Genomic DNA, 25,670 nt, shown 5'->3' with positions numbered 1-25,670 from the left:
AAACACGATAAATAAAAAAAAGATGCCGGTCATAGTTAAAACCAGGTATAGAGATAATGAAGTACAATTTTCAAAACACATCAGTAGGTATAAACTTTACAATAATTGGCTGGTTAAATGTCTGTTTAAATCTACAAAATATAATAGTGCACATTTCGTCATCTGACGTCATTCGTTAGATATGACATCTAATATTAGATATGTAGATGGATATTGTATAGCCATCTGTAATGTAATCAACATCAACGACACGGTAGCCGGTAAGACTCATCTACTCATTAACGGTTGATAAAGCTACTCAAGAAGGCTATTATGATTTGAGAAAACAACAGCTTGATTACTATATCATATATTATTAACTGGAAATTATATATTTTTGGGGAAACCCTTTGCAATTTAGGAGAAAGTTAAAGTCCAGTTCAGTCTTCTTATGTATTTTTTCTATTTTTCCCACTCCCGTAGGTCATTTAATATACAAGTTATAGTTATACGTAATCCATGCAATGGAATATACAAAATCGTGATTGAAGTCAACATTGAATTCTATTGTAAATCTATTAGCGAATATTTTATATATTACATTATACAATGGATCAACGACAAAAGTAGTTTTTATTTACTGTATTTATAGATCAAAAATTAATTTCAGAACTTGAAAACAGATGTCCAGGAATTACTTAATATATTCAACATATTTATTATTCAATATATTTACATAGGCCTATATTCAACTTACGAACGGATATTATAATACTTTTGCATATAAAAATATCATACACAAAATACTTTCTTAAAATAAATGTTTTTTTATTACATCTAATAATCAGCCTGCTTTCACATTTTAAACATTTATAAAAAATGATTTGTTTAAAAGACGTCATCCTAACCTATAACCTTTGTTGTAAAGTTTTATAATTAATTTAGGCCTAATTGTTTCTGTGGTTATTTCATTCTTGCTAAAAATACAATAATTAAATATAACCGTTCGATTTGGTAATTAATCAGCGGGATTGTGTTAGGGAATATTAATTCTGATTACGTATAGTGGCTTATATTTACTCTTACAAATTTCTGCTTCGAACTTTAATCTATAATTGTACGTTATAGTACATCTTTATGCTTATTCAATGTATTAAAAAGATCAGAAGCCTTCACAAATTAATTTTCAAACTTACTAGTACTTAGTGGTTGTCCTTTTAATTACTCCACTAGGAAGATAACGAGGCCCTAATAACTTGCATTTATTGTACATAAAATAATACCATAAATATGTAAAGATCTAAATGACTTAACACATTGTACATTGGCCCAAAAACTACTCAAGTAAAATAACCTCTAGACTGATTTAAGCTCTGTGTACACTATCAAACTTTATATCAAATAAAATATGAAGTGCCAATATATGGACATGATGATGTCGTATCACTACCATATTTGGTTGGGCATATCTCTACCATATTTGGGCACATTACACTGTTTGATAGTGTAGACAGAGCTTTAGATTCGCCCTCAAAAGAGCAACGGTGGTTACACCAACAAGATGATAATTTGAGAAAAAAAAGTCGTGGGTTCAAATCTCGCCCGATAATTACTTGCGATTCTTCAACAAATCATATCAATTTACCAAGTACAATTTTCTAATGATAATTAGTATATTAGATTTTGTCAACAAAATAATAATTATTTGACAAATAGGCCTGTAAGAAAGTATTACCACCGTAGTAGCTAATCAAAGACAAATAAATTAAATCAAATTAATATAGAAATAATTAAAATATATTTATATATTATATATATAGGCCTATTGTTTTTTATTTTTTAATTTATTTCATTTCCCAACCAACAGTGAACTCATGAATGAAGGAATGCGCGTAGACTGAGTTTTCACACAATTTTGAAAAAATAAATTGAATCTTAAATTTGTTATCTTGATGAGCTAAATTTGTACGAGGTTTTGCCAATTCAAAATTATAATGAGATAGCAACATTTCATATTTTTTTCATCAAATTATTACAATCACACAACTTAAATACACCAACAACTTATATAATGTCAAGGTGAAATAAGCCTATAAGTGCATCAACAAAGTGCATTCAATAAATCATGTTAAATTTCCTCTTTGTTATACATTGTTATAATTATGATACATTATCATATTATCTGAATTCAATATCTTAAATTAACCCATTAAATATATATATATATATTCGTAACTATGACGTCATTCTGATAATGTAATATAAACCTAATAGATGTACTGTATATGCATATACATGTGCTTAGTGCTATTGTATTGTTTATTAAAATGAATGAGATACGATGTGCATTTTCAGAAGATTAAGTTTTTTTTACACTATCAGAAATTAGTTTGACAAAAAACGTCTAATGGGCTCAAATATGGTAGTGATAAGTCGTCATCATATCCATATATGGGCACATCACAGTTTTTACATAAAGTTTGATAGTGTAGACAGAGCTTTAGTTGGAAGTTGATGGCTGGTTTATTTTACACCTTCACTGACAAGTATGCGAAAAGTATCAAGTACTGGTGATAAAGACATTTCGTATGGTTTCAAACTATACATACTGTATAGAGTAAGACGTCCAGCCAGACATTTCCCATAAAACTAAATATTTAGCGCAAACAATAACACATAATGAACATGACATTTAACATTCAGAATTTAATATATTGCGTGTAAAAGCTCCCTCATCCCCTCATTCTCTCATCCGTAAAAAAAAAACCGTATATATATTTCTCAATTTCATTTAAAGCCAGGTTCAGGTAAGTAATTCTACTGATCATTACAATCGATCCAATAATAAGAGATTTTTTTCGTCGTGATTTCTGATTTTTATTCTTTATTATATATATATATTATTATATTATATATATCTAACATTCATGGCGAAGCTGTAAACGAGAAGTGTATCCGTTAGATGCAACAAGTCTATGCTAATTTTAGACATTGTTTAATCTCACTAATGCACGAGAGTTTTGAAATTCTACATAATAATATTCAGTCTGAGATTTTTTAAAATTTAATTTGAATTATCTTTCTACCAGAAAAGAGTGAAATTACACTCCCTGCTTTATAATAAAATAGTGTAACGTGGTGTAGAGGAACGGCAAAAAGTACCGAAACTGTCACCTTGTGATGTCCTTAATTCAATTGAATTGAATTCAATTTCTTTATTGCTGCAAATGCCATCAAGGGCTAATATCCGCTTAAACATCATACAAACATAATTATACATATTTACATTTAAAATTTAAAAACATAAACAATTTAGTCATACAATGATAACCGTATAATATTCTATTTATAAATATTATTTATATATTTACATATGAATCCCCTTAATATACAAGGAATAAATCTAATATAAGTAGACATTTTTATATTATGTATTTAGGCCTACTTGTATTCGATTTTAAGGTTATAGTACAATAAAAGTCGAAGACATCAATTTATGAATTTTGTAAGAAAGGAAAATATTCTATTGAACACATACAATTTTAATATGTATGTTTTTGGGAAAAAATCTTATTTAAATGTTGGAAGAAAAGAACTCTAAAAAACAACAGAAAGTATTATTCCAGACAAAACGTTTGACTGTTTTCTGTTAAAGATGTATTGTCCCCCCTGAAAAATAATTGAATTGGATTTGCCATTTTAATGTCAAATAATATTTATCAAGCTTGACCAAAAATTGGATCTAAAAAAAATGTATTTACCTGAAAAAACTGTAATTTTGGTCAATTTGGACCAATGGATTTTTGGTTGAATTAAACTATTTTTTATGTTATTTTTTAAGTGAAATCATTATTTTCCCCGTTTTTTTTTCTACGGAAGTGAATAACTTTATTAAAACTACAAAATAACATATTCAAAGTCTGATTTAATTATTCTTCATTTTTCATGTTTTTGTGGGACAATACATCTTTAAGTAAGTTCTATCTAAACTAGTTCAACTAACCTTTTCCATAATTATGTATCTGTCAGTGTGAACAAAGATGGAGGAGTTACTTTCTGCATAAAGTCTCTCTCCAACGCTTAAAATCGTAAAGTGAATAAGAAACAAGCAATACCAACTGGTTCGCATGTTATGTAAAAGTATTTCAGTGATTACCGAATACTAAGATACTTCGGAAATTAAATAGATAGAATGTGGAGATACAGCACGTGGAGGAACCGGAGCCGTAAAAGGAAATCAATTTGTACCTACCTCTCAATGCTGATAAGTGTTAGTGTGAACGAAGAACAAGCGAACACCAACTGGTGCAGTAAAGTAAGAAACTTGCAGACAAACGGTCCCATGTGAAACTCGGTAGCATAAAACGTGTACATCTCAGCTGGTACGATGATAAGACACACTAGGAAATCAGCAACAGCAAGACTGACCAGTAGCATTGCTGGCACACCTTTCAACTGGCGACATCGATGTATCGAAAACAGCACAAGAATGTTTCCACAACATCCCGTCACAAACACTGTCGTGTAAACACACCATGTGAGAACACGATAAAAAGTTTCATTATCATTTGAGTCGTAGTCGTAGTAATTATCGTTCGGTGAATCGCTCGAGTTTAGCGTCAGGCTGGTGCTATTCCCGGGCTTGTAGGTGTCAGGTTCTAAAGTAGAAAACACAGTTATGATTTCAGTATATGTTTCTTCAAATGTTGATACATTTTCATAAATTAACTTATCAGTTTCGTTATTAATTATATCGTCCATCACCATTTTTCATTCATCCGTAAACTACAAAGTTATGGATATTATTAGTATTGTCAGACAACTATTTTGTTTAAGAAATACAGCAATGTTGGAAAACTAAGAGAATGTTAGATCTCGTGTCTTTCATATTGTATCCCGATAGTCATGGTACTTTAGATTCATTCCAGTCAGCCAATAAGGCAAAGGTTCTATAAATTAGATATTAAATACCAATTTAGAAACGTCAAACGTTGCTATCAATTATAAGATGTAAGCTCAAGCGGATGCAATGTTCTGTAAAAGAGCAATTTGATTGGATAGGAGTTAAGTTCGCTTAAACGCGTTTGTGTACAATAGAATCTTAATTCGCTCAATGAAAACGCTTAACAATGTTTTAACCAGGGAAGAGTGAATCTTTATAGACAAACAATATGTAATGGTTATATTGTAATTGTCCTCGAATTTAACTGGAAACAGAGGAAATTTTGATTTGGCCCTCATCCACGGAAACACGGTAGCCAGTATGCATCATGTGCAGCGATAGCTCAGCACACCAAATAGTGAAGTTGTTTAACGTCCACTGTGGTAAGCTTGGTTCCCACTACAGCGTAACGCAAGGACGTAAACGCAACGCAAGCGTTTTAACCAATGACAAGCGAAGTTATAGACAGTTAGCAATCACAAGCGAATAAGCCATCGCTTGTGATTGGTCAATTCACTTGCGTTGCGTTACGTCCTTGCGTTGCGTCGCTAGTGGGAACCACGCTAGCTTGGTTCTCAATAGCGACGCAACGTGACGCAATCTACGCAACGTAAGGAAATGCCCTTCTAATCACTGTGTTTGCCCCCGCCTGCGTTAAATCAAACCTACGATGTTTCCCACTTGTGATTACGCAATACAGCACTTTGCGTCGATACGTCGCTGCGTTGCGTCCTAGTGGGAACCACGCTGTACATGAGACCAATCGCTTTACGTCTCATGCGAGGTTATAATGTATGTGGTTCTTCTCGATATTTAGGTTTTCATTTGTATATACTAATAATATTTTTGATACAGATGCTGTAGTCATCTTAAAGAGTCCCTGCCCTGTTTGCAACGCTTCGTTGTCGGCTAATTGACCGTCTACTTTTTATAACACTATCTATGAATAAGGACAAACACAAAACCCTTACTTTGCTATTCATAACAATAAAAGTTTTGTTTCGTTTTATTTATCGTGTAGCTAAAAACAAAAACACCAAAGTTACATCTTGTGTCCAAATATGGCCGCTCAGCTCTCAATAAATTTCTACGCAAACAACTAAGCAATAGAATGATCATGAACAGAAAATGAAATGAGAATGACGATTAACATTGTTGGATGATAATACGTGTATGTCCTTGCAATTGTTTTTATTAGTATTTAAGTACGTTTACGAAGTGAATTTGTGTTGTTCTAACTTGCTCTGATTTTGTTACAACTCACTAAACTGCTGCCCACATAGCATTCACAAGAAACACGACAACGTAGAATAGTAGAATACGGTTGAATTAATTTATTCAGAAAATGGAGATATCTTATTTTTATAGCTTCTTTTCACTTTTATAACATAGATAGAGATATATCTATTTGAACTCAAATGTCTCCTAAGCTACTAAGGTAGTATAGTATTACAGTAAGAGAGAACGAAGATAGATAGTTTTTAATTAGTTTACAACTTTCGCTCCATATACAAATAAGATCATAGTCACAGACCAACATTATAATTCGTAAATGCAGATTAATTCGCGTAACATGTCACTTATAACGATAATAATAATGTGTGCAATGTATTGATTAAAACTACAGTACAATAAAAATGAAACATGAATAGAGTATATAAATGTAAGAATGCCATTAAATGTGTTTATTTAGACTGACAAAATAGAACAAAATAAATAAGAACGTTGACATTACTTTTACAGTTTTAAATATATTCATAATAATGAGAAATGAAAACATTATGTTATTCATGAGTACATCATCAAAATTGAATATCTGACATTAATTATTTTATATTCAAATATTTGTACAGGCTTATTTTTATCCATGTATTTTATGCGCCTCTGGAAATTAAAAGAAGAAGACATTAAAATTACAATAAAAAGACCAATATAATCAAACAATGTTGAAAGACTTCTTTTTTCCGAATGTCTGGTAAAAAAACTAATACTGTGAAAATTAACAAACATTGCGTAGATTATATAGTACGTTGACTTCGCTAGCGTACCATCTAGGTCGTGCCCACAGATCGTTCTCGAATAGGCCTACATAGTAATTTCAGCGTAAAAAAAATGGCGATTCCAAATGTACGTACCACCGCAGGAGAACATTGTCGTTTACAAAATCGGCCTGTCTTCAACATTATGATGCTGTACTCGAGCTGTAACCGGTTTTCAACTATTATTATTATAAACAATTATCATAGGAGGAGATAGGAAAATGCGAAGCATAATCGTATTATTGTGTGCGGGTATTTTTCAAGATGGACATCCATTAGACAGTGTAAATCACGATCCGAAAGTAAACAAGGTTACATTAGTACCGAAAGTACGAACCAACGCGTGATTTACCGAATTTTGCCCTTACGTAAATTTATATATAGATTATTTATAACGTTATATGTATACAACAACATTTATTCAATATTCAATATTTTACAAAGTTTATGGGTTAAGATACACATAAGCCAAAGTGGCTTGTCTTTGTAGTCCTAAGCATAAACATAAAACATATTATACGGACGCATTACATTAACAAAAAATGACATTTTGAGACAGAAAAAGAAAAAAAAACACAAACACAACAAAGTGATATTAAGCTAAATGTTTACAACCCCAATTTTGCAGTAGCAATAGTAGCTAGCAATATGTATAACGCAATATAAGGTTCTAAATGATTACTATAGTAAACAAGTTGGAAACTAGTATACGAAATCGAATAGTTTATACTGTCTAAAGGGTCTTACGGTTACAGACAATTACTTAAAATCCCTGCAATGTAAAATAGTTATATTGCTGAATAAATGTGAATGAATTGAATTGAATTCAACTGCATGTGGTACCACAATATGTATTAATGCACATGTGATGATAATACAGCGTTTAAGAATAAAAAAAGGGAACACTGGTCTGATTACCATTATTGAGGCAATGGTTCATCCATGGAGGAGGTACACCGGGTCGCAATCTCAAAGATAATGTGGCATGTACTCAAGATTAGACCATAATCCTTCATCGTTAATTCCTTTCAAAATAATTTGTCATCAGTACGATCTCGTAAAATAAAAATGTCATATTCATGGCCAATTACATCCGATCATGATTGAAAGATAACAGAATGGTCTGTATATCATACTATTCTTTATTATGCCTATATTATTATTAATGAAAACAAAATAAAATCATATCATTTTAAAGAATATTGTTAATAATGGATATGAAGTATAGTTTATCGTTTTTTAAACAATGCCCAGAGGGCGTAATAAGTCTATTATTTATTAGTGACGTGTCCTAAAAGAAACATTAAAAACAATCGTGGATAAATGACATGCTATATAATATAAAGTCCTAAAATAATAGAATTCCAAGGCGGTTTGTCTTGTTTCGGTATTGAACGCAAATTCCTTGGTAACGTGAATTTACTTCTTTTTGTAAAAAATAATTTACAGGGACAAACTAATAGCACAATTATTTCGTTATATTCCTTTGTGTTGTGTTGGTGGGTGTTCACTTCACACACGTCTGTTCCGAAGTACGACACGTAGGCATACATGTGATGAATGCACAGTATTTATATAGTGCGTCTTTTTTCCCTGGTAAAGGAAGGTAATTTTAAAGAAAAACACATGTTTACATGTATATCATATCACAAGGAAGTGTAGCCAGAAGTACAATATTGTCGTATTTAGCGGTTTTTCCGAAAAATATACAATTTACAGAAAACCAAAAAAGGAAGTGTGGTAATTTAAGAATAAAAACGAAACAAAATTCCAATTCTAATAATGTATTCACCACATTATACATAAAGGAAGCTTTAAACTGTACAATCATTTTTTATATTTTTTTCAAATAAAAAGTCACAGATCGTTCATGGAAAATGTGTTCATTCATGGAAGATACACAAGTATCGCCTAACACTTTAACCTAACCTACATGATACATGACCACATGTGATACACATGATATCATGTTGTATTACTGGATTTTCCATGATACTGGAAGGGTTAGTATGTGGAGATACAACTCAGAGAATCATAATAGATTTGATTCTTGTCAATTTGAACCACTGCAACCGCCTTCAATGTTGTTTGCTTACTGCATAACAGTTTTAATTCTCGGCTGAATATCTACTTGTTTTTACTAAACATTGTAGGCCCTAAAGGGGAAGTGTTTTCTATGTTTTTGCATAATTAATTTCTTTTTCTAAATTTAGGGAGACAGCCGCGAAATGTACTCATCGATGATTATAATTATAACAGATTAGTAAGATTTTATTTTAGTAGAGCCTACGGCAAATTAGAAAGCGGGTTCGTGAAAGAACGTGAATCTGACGTCATTGTTTACCTGTGTACAGTTTTGGAAATAATCAAGCGCGTGCAACAAATCTAGTAATTTAGCCGTAGGCTACTATAATGTTCACGAAAGTTGCCATTACGGAAATGGGCCATTTCAATAATTAATAATTTCTAGACACACTATTCCAATCCATATTTACTGGGTCAGTAGTATTTAAAATGAATGTGTACCCTACTCCTAATTTACAGTGCAGCCTCGCAATCAAAATCAATTTATTTTGATAAACATTTATTCAAAAATTAATTCCAATATTAATAATAATAAAAAATGTTAATATCGATGAGACGGATGATCCAATATACAAGTCCCTATAACTATCCCTAACTATTTTTTTTTTCTCACTTTTGTGGCGTTAACCACTATTTATTCATTTCATTTCATCAACAGATTAATACAATTATTTCTAATAATAATAATAACTATTCATTGTTATTCTTACTTTTGTTTGGTTTATATATATATATATATATATAAACCAAACAAAAGTATAAAAAGTATAGTATATATATATATATATTTTTTTTTTATTTTATCAACTTTTCTGTTATCCACCTTTTTTCATAATTTTCTAGTATTTTTTTTGTTCTATAATTCTCAACATCTAAAATTCTGAATACTTAACTAATAAATGTACTGTAGGAGATACATTTACTAATGTTGTATAGTTATTTTCGGTAGTATTTTTGACATATAATTCATTTATACCCTATATACAGATTATATACATTATTTTAAAATACGAATATAAAAAAAAAACTATCGTAGAATAAACTATTGTAATTGATGGGGAAATAGTATTAGTAGTAGGCCTATAGTCTCTTGTGAAATATTATCGGCGCTTATTAACCACCACAAACATCTCGGCACTTATAATACATGCATTAGAATGAGGTTTTCGGGTTTTGATCGTGCACCTTTATTTTATGTTGTTCAACGTACAATATTTGTTATGTATATGGCTCGACATGCATTATATTAGAGAATTGACTAGGCGACAGCGAAGATATTTGGTTAGAGTTTACCCTCTGTTTCAAATACATCTTTGAGTTGACACTGACAGTATGACATTCTGATCTACATTTTATTATTTAGTCTTTAACTCTATTATTCAACCGTTTTAATAACATGTTCAAGTCAAGCATTGTACAACTTTTTCTTTTGTGATTCTCTTTTGTGATTCGGAAATATCTGCTATTATAGAAAAGATTAAACTTGACCAAAAGCAGACCACTGTCAATGAGAATAAAAAGAATGTTACAAGGCTGTGTACATTCAATATTGCTGAATGTACCTTTATAATTATTCCAACTCTATATCAAACAAACGAATTGGTTTAGTTTATATAACCGTTGATCTTAAAAGGTAAGCTTTCTATCGATCGCATAAGAACAATATAATCTGAGCCAATGTCCTTTAATTAAGGAGAAATTTAATCGGCCATATCCGACAGACTGAATTGAATATTAATGAATTTAGATGATGAATGACAAGGTGTTTTCTTTAAATCATCACAATCATCAACTTCAGTATCATCTTATTACGTTGTTATAACAGCAGCATCAAGTGTCTATGAGAATAATAAGTGCCTCTAGAGGGGTTGACTCGAAATTCCACCATGTGGAAGGAAAAAATAATACAATTATTGTCCGCACGATCTGTCAAATGAAAATCGTTATTAACGTGTGTGCGCTAATCATCATCTTTGTGTACAAGGTCTTAATTTGAAAGTTAGAGATTTGGATTAACAAGAACAGATACAAAACGGTCGATAGGTTACCAAGTGTTTAACCAATTATTAACGTGGGTGGTACAATGGCGGCCGTAACAAAATGAAAATGAATATCATTCTTAAATTAACGTGCGCTAACCCGTGGATCCGATGTTGCATAAATTGGCGCACACCAGCCACACTCCTTCACCACCAGCCAGGCAAAAATTAAATAAAGGGTCGTGTCGGAGCTTCATCTCCCTAATTTTCATCCATAAGTCCCAAATCTGTAGCTGCGATTAAGCGCTGCGGCGTAGCTCAGTTGCCGGCGACAAGATCTGCCGTCATATACAACCCGTCGTTGATTTATCGTCGCCAGCAACGGTGAGTATGAGAGTATAGCTCTGTATACACTATTAGACTAGTTTTACAAATAAAATGTGATGTGTCCAAATATGGTAATGATATGCACAAATATGGTAGTGATATGACATCATCATGCTCATATATTTATGCACATCTTATTTGTTGTCACATTCTTTGTTATAAGTTTGATGGTATAGAAAAGAGCTTTAGACACTGAAAAGCTGAATTTCAGTCGCCGCCCACAAAATGCTTTGGATAATTTACGGTGGTATTGTATCAAATTGAATTGTTTATTGATCATCATAACATGATGGTTTTTAATTCTTTTGTTCGTTAATCGTAACATTATAATCATCTATGATCTGATTCATAATGATAACTAAAACTGAATTCCCTAATTTAAATTGGATTATCAAAACAATACAGTTTGATACTGGTACATTCGTCAGTCTTCAAAATGTGTCATGAACAATAACAATAATAAGTTTTAATTGTACAATGAAGACGCGAGAAGCTTATTTACAGTCATACGCGCTTCTTCGTTCGAGATAATAAGCACTCAGTGTTGTTTATGCATGTATAGGTTTGTGTAATATATTCAGTGGCGTAACGGCTATGAGCGCTTATGATCATGTATAACTTGTATTATAAAAATATAAATATTAGTAACTTGTAATTTTAATTAATGGAATTAGATTACCGTTTGCTTGCATCCTTAGTGACGTTAAAACGCAGACAAATACTTGATTGAAATCTGAAATTAAAACAAAATATGTATATATATGAAATTAAACAAATTATGTAGGCCTAATATTTATGATTATTTTTTTGCTGTTTCTTAAGGTTCCAATGCACTATATATAAAGTTCATTCAATTTTCAATTAATAATTTGACTTTACAAAATTGTCTAATTACCATACACGTAAACATACGTTAGCTGATGTTCTGAAATCAGAGGGCGCTATGTACAAATGTTGATGTATCAAATCTTCCTAGCTCAGATTTGTACACATAAATGACATACTGTGAAAATGAATACAGAATCACCAGCCACAGGGACTTTTAATTTCAAAGACTCTACACATAATGTAGAGATTATCATTAGATACCACTCCAGATGATAACAACTCGTCTACATAACTATTTATCTATATCTAAATTTAGGCCTACGTAAAGGCAAAATTCGGTAAATCGCGCGTCACTTCTAGAATTTACTCGATGGTATATAAAGTTGGTTCATACGTTCGGTACTGATTTTAACCACCTAACGTAACCCTATTTACTAATTGAGTTGAGTTAGATGATTAGTTATTGACGATTTTTTTTTCTCTTTTGTGGCGCAAACACCACTTTTATTCACATTCATATTATCTCATATTACATAAAATCGTATTATTTAACTTGTAAATGTCGTTACAGTTCATAAGTAACATTTTTACATATATGAATTCTGTATTACTCCTTTTTTCATTAATTTTCTTATATTTTGTTATACACTTGACAGGATCATCATTATCATCTATCCCGTTTTAAAATAGTTCACACATTTTCATTTGTTTGTTTTCATTTTACAACCCGGATTATACAATATATTTATATACATGATAAAAAAAACAATAATAGCTCAGTACCACCAGTAACCCGTATCACTGTAATTCTTTTTCAGTTAATCGTATCAAATTAGAAATTATATTATCATAATCTTATTTCTTAAAGCTACCCATTTTTCTATACTTGTTTCTTTATTGTTATATGTTTCACATTCAATGTTATATAACATATTGCTTTTAAATGAATTCCATAAAGATTTACCCACTGGCTTATTTAGTGCAGATAACATTTTTATTCTATAAATAGTAAATGCTGCAAAAGTGTAAATATAATCTATTAGCTTATCTCCCGTTCCTAGTTATTGACGATTAAAACGAATTTAGGTTCAATGATTTGCTCCAAATAGGGATGTTTTCCGATCGATGCTACAAAATACCCGCACACATTCGATAATGCTTCGCATTTACCTATCTCATTCTACGGTAATTGTTTTTAATAGCTGAAAACCGGTCAAACAGCTTAAGTCCGGCATCATAATGTTGAAGACAAACCGATTTTCATTAACAAATACTATTTTGATAGATTTAATAATACAAACGTATTGCTTATCTCAGTCTCCCAGTTATAATCATTTTGTATAACACAATGAGGTAGATTTATGGGCCCTTTGGGATACACTTAAAACCTTTAGATTAAATACATTAACCATTTTTGGTCGTCATTTAAAGCGCAATTTGTTTTACTGTGGGTGTGGGTACTGTTAGATATATAAACACATACAAATACAATTTATTACTGGCAGTTGTTTCTCAACGTTTGTATTACTTAATAATTACACAAAAGTAGAAACGTCGTAGTGGTGTATCGTTACATCATGTAGGCTACTTTATTATTTCAATCGACTATGACAGTGACAGTTTAAAAAAAGTATTAAATCGCAAATGTTTTATTAGTGGTATGTTATTTATAAAACATGAAAACAAATATTCCAAAACTGAGTGGACGAAAGAATATATTTGTTTTTGTTCCTCTTCCTCATCCCTCAACCCTAATGTTACATACAAAAAACAAATTGGGTTTGTTTAAATTTGACTCAATTTGGACTCATTTTGTGCCAAGTTTCTGAAGTTATTCCCAGGGTGATTTAGAGGACTACATACGAATCACCGTGTACTGTATATGTATTCGTTCCTGTAAACGACATGTATTTAGACCGGCTATACCTATTCTGCAATATTTAAATCGCCAGTTTGTTTACGCTGAAAATAATATGTGTATTCGAGAACCATCTGTGGGCACGACCTAGATGGTACGCGAGCGAAGCGAAACATTTTGGATGCTGGACCACCCGTAGGCCTACCACTATGAAACCTCATGAAAGTAATTTTGTCGTGGTATTTTCAGTTTGAAAAACATTTCTTTTCACGGAAGATAAAACTCTCGAAAATGTAGGCCTAAGCTTCGCATGGATGCTGATTCAGAATTGTTAAAGGTAGAAGAAAGACACAACCATTTGAATTAATAAACTATATTCTGTTAACAAGATTTGCCACCTCAGACTACTTATTGATTGATAAACAACAAAAGTGGTTGTAAAATCAGTGGTACATGAAATTACACATACTAAAAGGAGGTATAATAATACACGTAATGTCTCTTTGAAAATTGATTGATTTTTTTGACCAGCGGATTAATAATGTAATATTGGCTATATAGCTGGTAAGCCTGTGGGGAATTATTCAAGAGGTCCCTGGAGTATAATTTCCTTCACTGCCTTAATTTTAATTTGTTTATTTCATGCATCAGGAATTTATTAATAAAACATGTCGAGGCCATATTATACAATTTTACAGGACTAGGTTATTATCCATCGTATTAGTATTATTTTTTCCGAGAATTATAAAATTTAATTTTTCCACTTTTTTCTGTTGCTTTGAATTTTGATGTCGCCGTCCATTATAACAACATTGTGTTTTTTTTTAGTTGTTTATATGAGAAAGATATATTAGCCTATACATTATGAAGATATTTGGTAGCATTAAAAACAAATGTAGTTGCTTCTTTGAGAATTTTATGCAATTAAGTGGTTTAATTTGTTTAAAAAAATCTATCCGGAAACTGCGTGGATTCAAAACATCAATTCAATTCAATTGTGTGTTTCTCATTCCTAATGTAGCGGTCCTACTTTTTCCGCCAGTAATTTTATTTCATTTGAATAATAGGCCTATTTGTATACAAACAACACCGTTTTTGTTCTTCATTTTATAAAACACAGTTGCTACGTTTCTCTCTGTCAAGAAAATGTTATAGGCAATATATTCACCTGTTTAATGGGTTAATTACTCACACTAGAAACAGAAAGAGAGATGTGGTACTATAAGGGATGTCTAAGCTGATTTTACAATAAGAAGGTGGCCTACACACACAAACAGTAGGCGCTACCATAATTAAACATGATTGTTATCTAAATAGGACGACGTTGACTGTCAGTGTTGTCGTTAAGTAGGAACTAAGTTTCTAAGCAGTACTAAATACACACAGGTTGATGTTTTTGTTATGTAAATCGTTTCAGAAGAACAAGGTTCACTTTTCCCTAAAGACGCGTCTGAATGGTTTCAAGTAGGACCATTGTTTGTGTCTCATTTCCACTTACAGGATATTTTCAGACAGACCTTTATCTATCGATAATGGTTGTGTTGAGGGTATAGGGCAGTTGCCAGCACCACCTTATGTTCATTGAGATACCAACATAGATGAGATCATGCATACGTTACGTCCTATATTATATCGTTGTACCACGTCTACAGCTTTCTAACAATAACGTTGGTAGGCCTAAAGTTATAGGAAGGTGTTAAAAGCCTCTCGGAGGTTGTGGATTCAAGTCCCCTCCAAGAACATGTAGGGCCTATATTTTCTCGCGATCAAGCCGAACACAATTAGTGGAAAAGTCAGTGAGAACTTTACTACTTTATTCGTTGACGAATCAATCATTTTTTCACAATAACAGTTAGGAAAGGTCTAGTATTGAGGATTATTGTTTTCATTAGAATTAGTTCTAGAAAAAATCTTCAATCAATATTGGCAAGAAAAAATTGTTATGATTGTGATCTGGGATTAGTTGATGGCGTGGTTAATCTTCTAAAATCGCACTGTTTGCACAGCGTATTATTTACCACACTTCATTTCAGTTGAGTTTAGTTGATTAAATTCTAGCCTCAGGTGCATTTATACGATATCAGTAGTTGTATACGTTAGGTTTGATTAAGAGTAAATCCACGAGGTTAACGTGTATCGTCTTTTAACTTTTAATTGAAATATTTTATCGTGAAGAAAGTTGGGATATCCTCCTGGCCATGCCCGTATATAGGCCTACTCACTCGTAATTCCATCATTTACCATTTAACGTTCATTTATGGTTAACAAGTTTTTTGAAATGTCAATTAAATATTATGCCAAACATCATTACAATCCGGCAGTAGGTCTGAATTTCATGCCGCCTGAATCCAATTCAAGAGAATAAAAAATAACTCTTTTTTTGGATAAAAAATATATTTACGTACAAAATTGTATTTAAAAACAAAAAATAGTCAAATTGTCTGCTAGCCAATGGGTTCTTGTTTGAATGTAACCATTTATTTTGTATTTAAAAGTGAAAACATTATATTTTTCCGGGTTTTTTTTAGATTACTTTTTTTAAGTGATAACTTTATGAAAAAGAATAATCCATTCAAAGTCTAATTTTATTAATCTTTATTTTTCATGTTCTTGGGGGACTATACATCTTTAAGTGCACACCATTATTTATAGGTACAATATTATTCTCTGTACAAAATTACATCCCAGCGGACCTATGCGCATGCTCATTTTACGAATTTGGCGACTATGTAATGCCATTGCACCGTACCTATTAACGATCTATAACGTAATTAATGAAGTTCGTCACGCCGAGGAGTTAATGTTCCGAAAAGTCTTCATTACCAATTTTGTTTAAATTAATAATTCTCGTATTTATAATACTTCGTTCGTTTATAGATCAATATATTCTAAGTTGATGTCAGCGATCATTCAAGCAGGAAGATTTAATATACAAACAGAAAGCGTTTCATAGTTTGCACTAAATTCATTAAATTCAATTCAATTATTGAACCATGCACCGTATGTACTCCTGTTAACATGTTCCTCTATTCCACCACCCCTCGATGTGCACGTACGTCCATTCCAAAATCAGCGTACTCTATATTCTACCCCATGAACTGACAAAGCGAGATATGTATAGGATGGCACATTCAGGTACCTTTTGCAAATGGCCTCTAGTATCTAAACTAACAAAACTCTTAACCTTTAGTTTATAGCACACAGCGCAAACACTTACTTACATGTTTGCTCATTAAGCGCGGTGCTCACCAGCACGCAACGCAGCGACGTATTGACGCAAATTGCTGTATTACGTAATCACAAGTGGGAACCGACGACGCCACAGTGCTGCAAACATCGCAGGTTTGATTTCACGCACAGGCGGGGAAAACAACATTATTGGAAGGACATTTTTTTACGTTGCGTAGGTTGCAATACAGCACTTTGCGCCAATACGTCGTTACGTTGCGTTCTAGTGGGATCCACGCTTTACATTGCATCCTATGGGAACTTAATTCCCATTAACACAACGCAAGGACATAGCGCAAAGCAAGGCCGTGAGCGCAAAACCAATCACGACGCAAGTGATGGGTAAAATTACTTGCGTTTCGCGCTTACCACCTGTGTTTTTTCATTATATTCGGAATATGAACCTTAAGATATGATGTGCTACGCTAATTCAAAAAATAATTACATATCTTACTTTTTCATGGCCTATATAATGTTATCTTATAAACAATATCTTAATTAAAGTTATCTTTAGGATAAATAACTCACCGATGCAAAGACAAAGAAGGTAATTACACGCCTACGTTTGGATGGCTCTTGGAAAAAGACACTTTTAAAAACAGCTGTTTAGGTTATGATATTAATAAAAAGAATTAATGTCTATTTTGGTAGTTAACTGATGAGATATTGTATGTGGGCGTGTGATCTATTACATTTTATTCTACAATATTATTACAATTTATTATATGTATTTTGAAATCTATGGCATTTCAAGGTAATTAAATTCGTGTTTTACTTTGTTGCAGCAGTGCAGGAAAAGATAGGACATTAGCACTTAATTTCACAATACGATGGTTCTTGGACAATACAAAAACAAGACAATACTAAAAGCAAAAACCTTTGTATTTCCTGTTTATGATGATGGTAAACAATCATGTTACTTCAAACTTTAATTGCAAATTAAATAACAAGAAGAATGATATTTTGAAATATAAATAAATATTTCCTATAGGAATGAACGTTGCAATGCACGTACATGATATTGAAATATTATTATTATTATTGGATGTTTATCTAGACTGCATCAATTTACATTAAAATTTCCGTAACGTATTAAATTTGTTTAATGATTTAAACACACGTATAATTAACATCATGAACCATGGGTTATATCAAAATTAGTTAAAGCGCGCACGTACAAAAAATCATGCGATAATAAAACCACCCATTTTAAATCACGTTCTGTTCAAATTGAATAAACCCGTTTTTAAAATTAAATGTCAAACACAAACAATGTAACAATTTTAAATTGGTTAAAAAAGTTTACCAACGTGAAAAAACCTTAACTAACCCAACCTTTAGCCTAAAAATAAAACACGAACAATTAGTATTTTACATTATACACAAACCTTCCATTATTTAGACGCGCGCGTCAATTAATTCGTTCCTTCCTGGTCACTGATAATATCGGCAATACTTAGTTTGTATTTATTATCTTCAGTGATTTAATGTTTTAATCTGTTCGATACCGATTATTCTATTAATCAAACTGTCTTAGAAATCACGTTCTGTTTACAATTTGCACAGTTACAACCGATGCCTTTCACGTTATTATAGCAACCAGTGTCAGCTTAAGAAGACCCATAAGTTATGACAGTAAATACTCATTGGTAGTCTTTTTCAATTAATACTATGAAGCTATGCATTAAGATAAGCTCTTCAATACAAGGCCTAATTATAATGGGAAATGGTTATCCAAATTTCTTTTTTTTGGAGCCATCGGTTTAAAAGGATGAAAAACTAAGTCTGAAAATATTAATATCCTGTGGCATGAATATATTTCATCCTAATGCGACTATGGATTGCGAACGCTACACTGTGTGGAGCTTTTTAAACACGTAGTTACATGTTTAAAACCTAAATGTGTTTATAGCTACAATGTTGTGTTCCTCCCCTCAATTAGCAGACATCATGTCTAGATACGTGTTTAGCGTTGCACGTGCATATACGATATTACCATGAGCTCCACATGTCAAATTAAACACGTTTAAACCCTTGCTCTACATGTTTAACACGTCACTGATGTGTTGAGTTGGGTACAGACTACATGTTTAGGATCTAAACACTATTTTTACAGTGTAATAAGTTCAACATGTTAAAAAACGGTCCTACTTCTTTTATCGGGACGGTCTTTTTACATGGCCAATTTGTATATTATTAGGTATGGACGCCAGGCTTTAATTGATGAGGTCGTGGGTTCAAGCACACGAGAGAATTACTTAAACGAGTTCTCAATGTACGTGGTATAAAGTACAAAATTATTTGTTACGGTAGGGAAAACATCTGGCCAATATATATCATTATTACAAATGTGAATCTGAATTTCTATTATCCATAACATACAGGTTGATTTCACCATGACGTCACAGACAAGACGTCGTATAAAAAGGAAGAATAATTTAATTGCGTGTATTTAATTGGGCTTATAATAAAGGCCTATAAGTAATAACAGTAAAAGATACAAAGTGATGTTTCTCATGTGAATTCAACTCTAGAATAACGTCTCCATAATCATATTGATGGATTTATTGATACTGACAGAAATTCCGTGCAGTATTAGAAATATTATGTTGGTATAATTGGGCTGGAATTACAAATAACAATGATTGGAGTGTAAACACATTCATCAAACATTCTTCGCTAACATCATGAAGGAATTCGTTTCCTCTGCGTCAACATTTAAGTTAATTATTTTTTTACAACCCGAGTAAATTGAGTTACTTACAGTCAGTCGGCTGGTCTGTCGGTCGGAAAATGTTATCGATACATTTACAATTATTATAGTATTGAATATTACATCATGATAAGTACAGTTTTTGCTTCTTAATTGGCTTAATTTAACCTGTTATTTTACGCATTTGATGAAGACACTTAAAAGTGTTGAAATATTTAATTTATGATTGCGTCATAATGATATGTAGGCCTATTATTTAGTTTGAAAACGGAAAAGTCAACTTATCAACTATCCCGATGATTATGACGTAATAATGTATGTAGAAATATTGAATCCTTTTTACGGTGTCGTGTATTTTATAACTGGGGGTACGCCTATGCATTTTACTTCCATAACATTTTGTAGGCCTATAGTATTTGTTTTTTATCTATAAAAAGATAATTTAGGCTATAATTCGATTTTAGTATTAGTTCACTCTCCCAAGCCGTTTCAAATAAATATAGGCTTAGGCCTACACGATAAAACTTTGGATAAGGATCATTATACACCTTGAAAAACGTTTAACGACAAGAGAAGAGATTGACTATCACCAAGCATGAAAATATTTGATTGGTTTGCCTACCAACATTTAAATTACCGTACGTTTAATGTTTTTATTTTGATCGGTTTGTACATGTCTATTAACTGTCAATCAAACATTTACAGATAAGTAGTTGATTTTATTACCGGTCAAAGTTCACGAAATGGAATTATATACAAAACACAAAATAAGGATGGTTTAATGACGCATTTGGGTTTAACCCACTACTGACGTCACTAACATTATAAACTTTGTTTTAAGTGTTTGTAACTCCCAATTCTAGTTGCTTTATGTAATCGTATTCGTTGTACTTTTTCTTGTACAATAGGACCTATATTTTATTGAAATTGAAATTGATGACTAAATAAATAAATGAATGAATAATTAAAGGCAGTGTGGTTAAAGTACAACGCCTTAAGCTTTGTCTACATTATCAGTTTGACAAAAAAAATGTGTGTTGTGCCCAAATATGGTAGTGGTATGCCAGAATATGGTAGTAATATGACATTATCATATCCATATTATGGGCACATCGAATTTTTTTTTGTCACATAAAGTTTGATAGTGTAGACAGAGCTTTAGTGTTGCGTATACCAGTAGTCGATGGATGCACGCTATTAGTCATTACATAGAAACAGTACCGTCTCTAGTTCAGACGCAACGCGTTCGCAAGGACGTACGGGCGCAATAGTAGAGCAGTTAATGACATGAGCTGTGCATTTTATTACCAAAGCATGAAACTTGGCACAAAGTTTCTTTGATGTATATAGATTCAAAATATCGGGGGGTGCCAAGTGTCCAACGTCCGGTATGGCGGCCATCTTGATTTCAAAATGGCCACCATAAAAACAAAAAATGTTCATGTCTTGGCAACTATACACATTAGAGACTTAATTCTGGTCTCAAATTGTTCACAAACTATATATTTCTATTTGCTCTAATGAAAAGTTTCGTCCAAAAATGACCGGAAATGACGTTTCTTACAGTTTGACCTTTGACCTCGTATTTGTATATCTCTGTAACTACTGGTCATTTTCAATCGATTTTGGTGTCATTTTGTTCAGAATAAATACATTTATATTTGTAGTAATGAAACATTTTCACATAAAATGACCGGAAATAAAATTTATGACCTTTGACATTAATTTATTGATTTTTAATTATGTGAATATACTGTAGGTGGTTTTTGTTGGTCTAAAGTGCACCTAATTTTGAACTTTAACCTGATAGGCGTAATTATATTAAATGATTAATGGACTTAAATTGTATAGTATATAAAATTGGTAAACATTGTGCTTGGTGGTACCATTAGTTCAATGATGTTGGCACCTTCTGATTCGCTAAAAGTTTTAATAGTTTGACAGAGGAAATAACATACTGTACATGTTATTGAATACCGTAAAACCTCGAAAAGGTGATAGTATGAGCTTCTTTTCGAGACAGACTGTATTTTATTGTCAAATGAATAGTATGATGATCGTGTTTATATCAATATATTATTAATGACCTTACAAAGAACCCTTTCTATTTCAACAATTATTTCACAGTTATTCTACAATTTATTGTTTTCCAAGTGGTAGGCCTATTTTGATTGCATCTTATTTTTGTATGCTTCCTCGGTTAATATGGTCCTAACCCTCCTTCTTTGTCTGTAGATGGTCTTATACCCCATTCTTTGTCTGTGGATGGTCTTATACCCGCTTCTGTGTCTGTTGATGGTATTATTACACCCCTTTCTTTATGTGTGTATGGTCTTACACCCATTTCGTTGTCTGTAGATGGTCTTACACCCCTTCTTTGTCTGTGGATGGTCCTGCACTCCCTTCTTTGTCTGTGGATGGTCCTACACCCCCTTCTTTTTCTGTGGATGGTCCTACACCCCCTTCTTTGTCTGTGGATAGTCTTATGCACCCTTCTTTGTCTGTGGATGGCCTTACACCCCTTTCTTTGTCTGTGGACGGTCTTATACCCCTTCTATGTCTGTGGATGGTCTTATACCCCCTTCTGTGTCTGTTGATGGTATTACACCCCTTTCTTTGTCTGTTGATGGTATTACACCCCTTTCTTTGTCTGTTGATGGTATTAAACCCCTGTCTTTGTCTGTAGATGGTCTTATAATCCCTTCTTTGTATGTGAATGGTCTTACACCATTTCTTTGTCTGTGGGTGGTCTTACATCCCCCTTCTTTGTCTGTGGATGGTCCGATGGTCCTACACCTCCTTTTTTGTCTGTGGACGGTTCTACACCCCCTTCTTTGTCTGTGGATGGTCTTACACCCCTGTCTTTGTCTGTAGATGGTCTTATAATCCCTTCTTTGTATGTGAATGGTCTTACACCCTTTCTTTGTCTGTGGGTGGTCTTACATCCCCCTTTGTCTGTGGATGGTCCGATGGTCCTACACCTCCTTTTTTGTCTGTGGACGGTTCTACACCCCCTTCTTTGTCTGTGGATGGTCCTATACCCCTTTTTTTTGTCAGTGGATGGTCTTGTACCCCCTTCTTTGTCTGTGGACGGTCCTACATCCCCTTCTTTGTCTGTAGATGGCCTTACACCCCTTTCTTTGTCTGTGGATGGTCTTATACCTCCTTCTTTGTGTGTGGATGGTCTTAAACCCCCTTCTTTGTCTGTGGATGGTCTTACACCCCCTTTTTTGTCTGTGGGTGGTCTTATACCCTCTTCTTTGTATGTGGATGGTCTTACAACCCCTTCTTTATCTATCTGAACCCACTACTTTGATTGATTAAATTAGACATTGTTTCTTGTATGATTAGCAAACCAATACTTTTAAAGTGAAAGCCCACAGGTGGATGTCTAAACAGGTCTTGTACAGAACAGTATATTGTAGGTCCATGTCACTAATTTGAGGATTACTTGAATAATTATATTGAGATGTCTTTTACGAATTGATTTAGTTCGGATTTTGCTAAAAAATCAATGACTAGAGAAAATCGAGGAAAAGGATTCAGATGAAAGGTTTACAGTACAGCAAAGGTCCATTACCATAAAAATGGAGTAGGCCTACATTTTTTTAGATGCAACGAAAAAACGATTGACACATCACAGTTTAGCAAACATGTCGGCATAGATGAGCTCAGTGATCTGTCATACTTTATACCTATCCTATCACATCAAAAGTTAAAAATTCAGAATAATAATTCTGTGTCATTTATTTCGGTAAAAAAATTAGGTGCATTTATACCAATTAAACCACATACAGTATGTTCACATAATTATATATGTCAAAGGTTATAAATTGTATTTCCAGTAACTTTATGTGAAAATGTTTCATTACTACAAATATAAATGTCTCTATTCTGAACAAAATGACACCAAAATCGATTGAAAATGATCAGTAGTTACTGAGATATACAGATAAGAGGTCAAAGGTCAAACTGGAAGAAACGTCATTTCCGGTCATTTTTGGACGAAACTTTTCATTAGAGCAAATAGAAATATGTGGTTTGTGAACAATTTAACACCAGAATCAAGTCTCTACTGTTTATAGTTGCCAAGATATGAACATTTTCTGTTTTTATGGTGGCCATTTTGAAATCAAGATGGCCGCCATACCGGACGTTGGACACTTGGCACCCCCCCCCCCCCCGATATTTTGAATCTATATACATCAAAGAAACTTTGTGGAAAGTTTCATGCTTTGGTAATAAAGTGCACAACTTGGCTATTTTTATGGCGTTAACTCCTCTACTACAACGCAGGTAATTATATCCACCAATCACAAGAGACAGATTCGGATACGTGTTGCGTCATAGTGGGAACTAAGTATAACCGACGCAGTGAATGATAATTCCGGATAAAATAAACATTTCGAAACTGAGGAAACGTTACTGGTTTTGCAAAAATTGTACGTGACATATAGACAATATAATGTATTAGCAGTTAATCGATCAGTACTAAAATTTACGAAATACGTTCTACTAATCGTTTTGGTTTATTATCAACAACAGTAGGTCATGTTTTTATACAGTTATTTATATTGGATCATCAAAAAAGAACTCTTAATATAATTTAAGTGATACAGATCAACATTTTCACTAATATTTCTATTGGTTTATCAATGACTAAACTGACTAATGTTAATTATTGCTGTGTTGGAAACCATATGGCTTAGGCTATAATAAATAAATAAAAACACAGCCATACTTCGAGCTATTATTCAAATAATAGATAGATCAATGGGTGCATTGTCAATCAATACTGACTTTAGTAATTTAGAAATATTATAAGATGAGAAAATTGAAAAGTAAATGATCGCACAATTATGTACATCATTGATCATCATTATGCTAAAGTCTATCGAACTATCAGAAATGACTAGAAATGATTATAGGGGTTACTTCAGTTCATTGTGTTGAATTAAAATGCTGACTGTAGACATATGCATATTTTAATGAATAATTAATATATTTAGTACATTTACCTGAGATCAATTTAATGTAAGGGTTTACATGTTTGCGTTAATAGTATGATGAATACATTGATTATTTTGTACCGGTATTGTTGTCGTGATGACATCATTGCGCCGAATTCCCTGTTTAGTTGTCATGGTTATCATTATTTAAAAGTCGACACACTTTTACAGAGAACAATGGTATAAATAGTGCACAGTTTTTTGAAGTTAAATTAATTTGTCATCATTAAACTACGTTCACACCAAGCCCGGATTCGGTTCGGTGGCCGCAGAAAAATCCGTGCTAGTTACGATTTTCGGGCGCTGCGTTCACATACGCATGTTTTGCACAACGGAATTCGTGGCTTTGCTGGAAAGGAGAAAGTTGCGGCGTTTGTAAGCCGACATTATTTATTTAGCCGGCCTTTTTAGTACACGAAATATAGATTTATACTGTATACCTAAACATACATTGCCGTTGGCTATCCAAATAACAACAATCGTCGATGTAGGAGTTAATTGAATATAAATAATATTCCTCCATGATTTTAATATGTACTGTTTACAGTAAGTTACGTTATACAACGTCGCATTTGCTCATTAAGCATGGTTCCCAGTATGACGCAACGAAAGGACGTAGACGC

At 32.6% G+C, this 25,670-nt stretch overlaps 1 protein-coding gene across 2 annotated transcripts in view; it reads right to left on the bottom strand.

The window, feature by feature from the left end:
- The window catches only part of LOC140051708 (trissin receptor-like), a 62,786-nt gene that overhangs the window by 9,175 nt on the left and 27,941 nt on the right, over positions 1-25,670 (bottom strand). For both annotated transcript variants that reach the window (XM_072097001.1, XM_072097002.1), the window contains 2 exons: positions 12,091-12,144; positions 4,232-4,637 (listed from right to left, as the gene is read on the bottom strand). In XM_072097001.1, coding sequence (XP_071953102.1) covers positions 4,232-4,637; positions 12,091-12,103 — 419 coding nt within the window. In that variant the 5' untranslated portion in view covers positions 12,104-12,144. The remainder of the gene's footprint in view (positions 1-4,231; positions 4,638-12,090; positions 12,145-25,670) is intronic.

This window comes from Antedon mediterranea, chromosome 6, assembly GCF_964355755.1.
Source record: "Antedon mediterranea chromosome 6, ecAntMedi1.1, whole genome shotgun sequence".
NCBI classification, from domain to species: domain Eukaryota; kingdom Metazoa; phylum Echinodermata; class Crinoidea; order Comatulida; family Antedonidae; genus Antedon; species Antedon mediterranea.
This window is presented reverse-complemented; position numbering and strand designations above follow the sequence as displayed.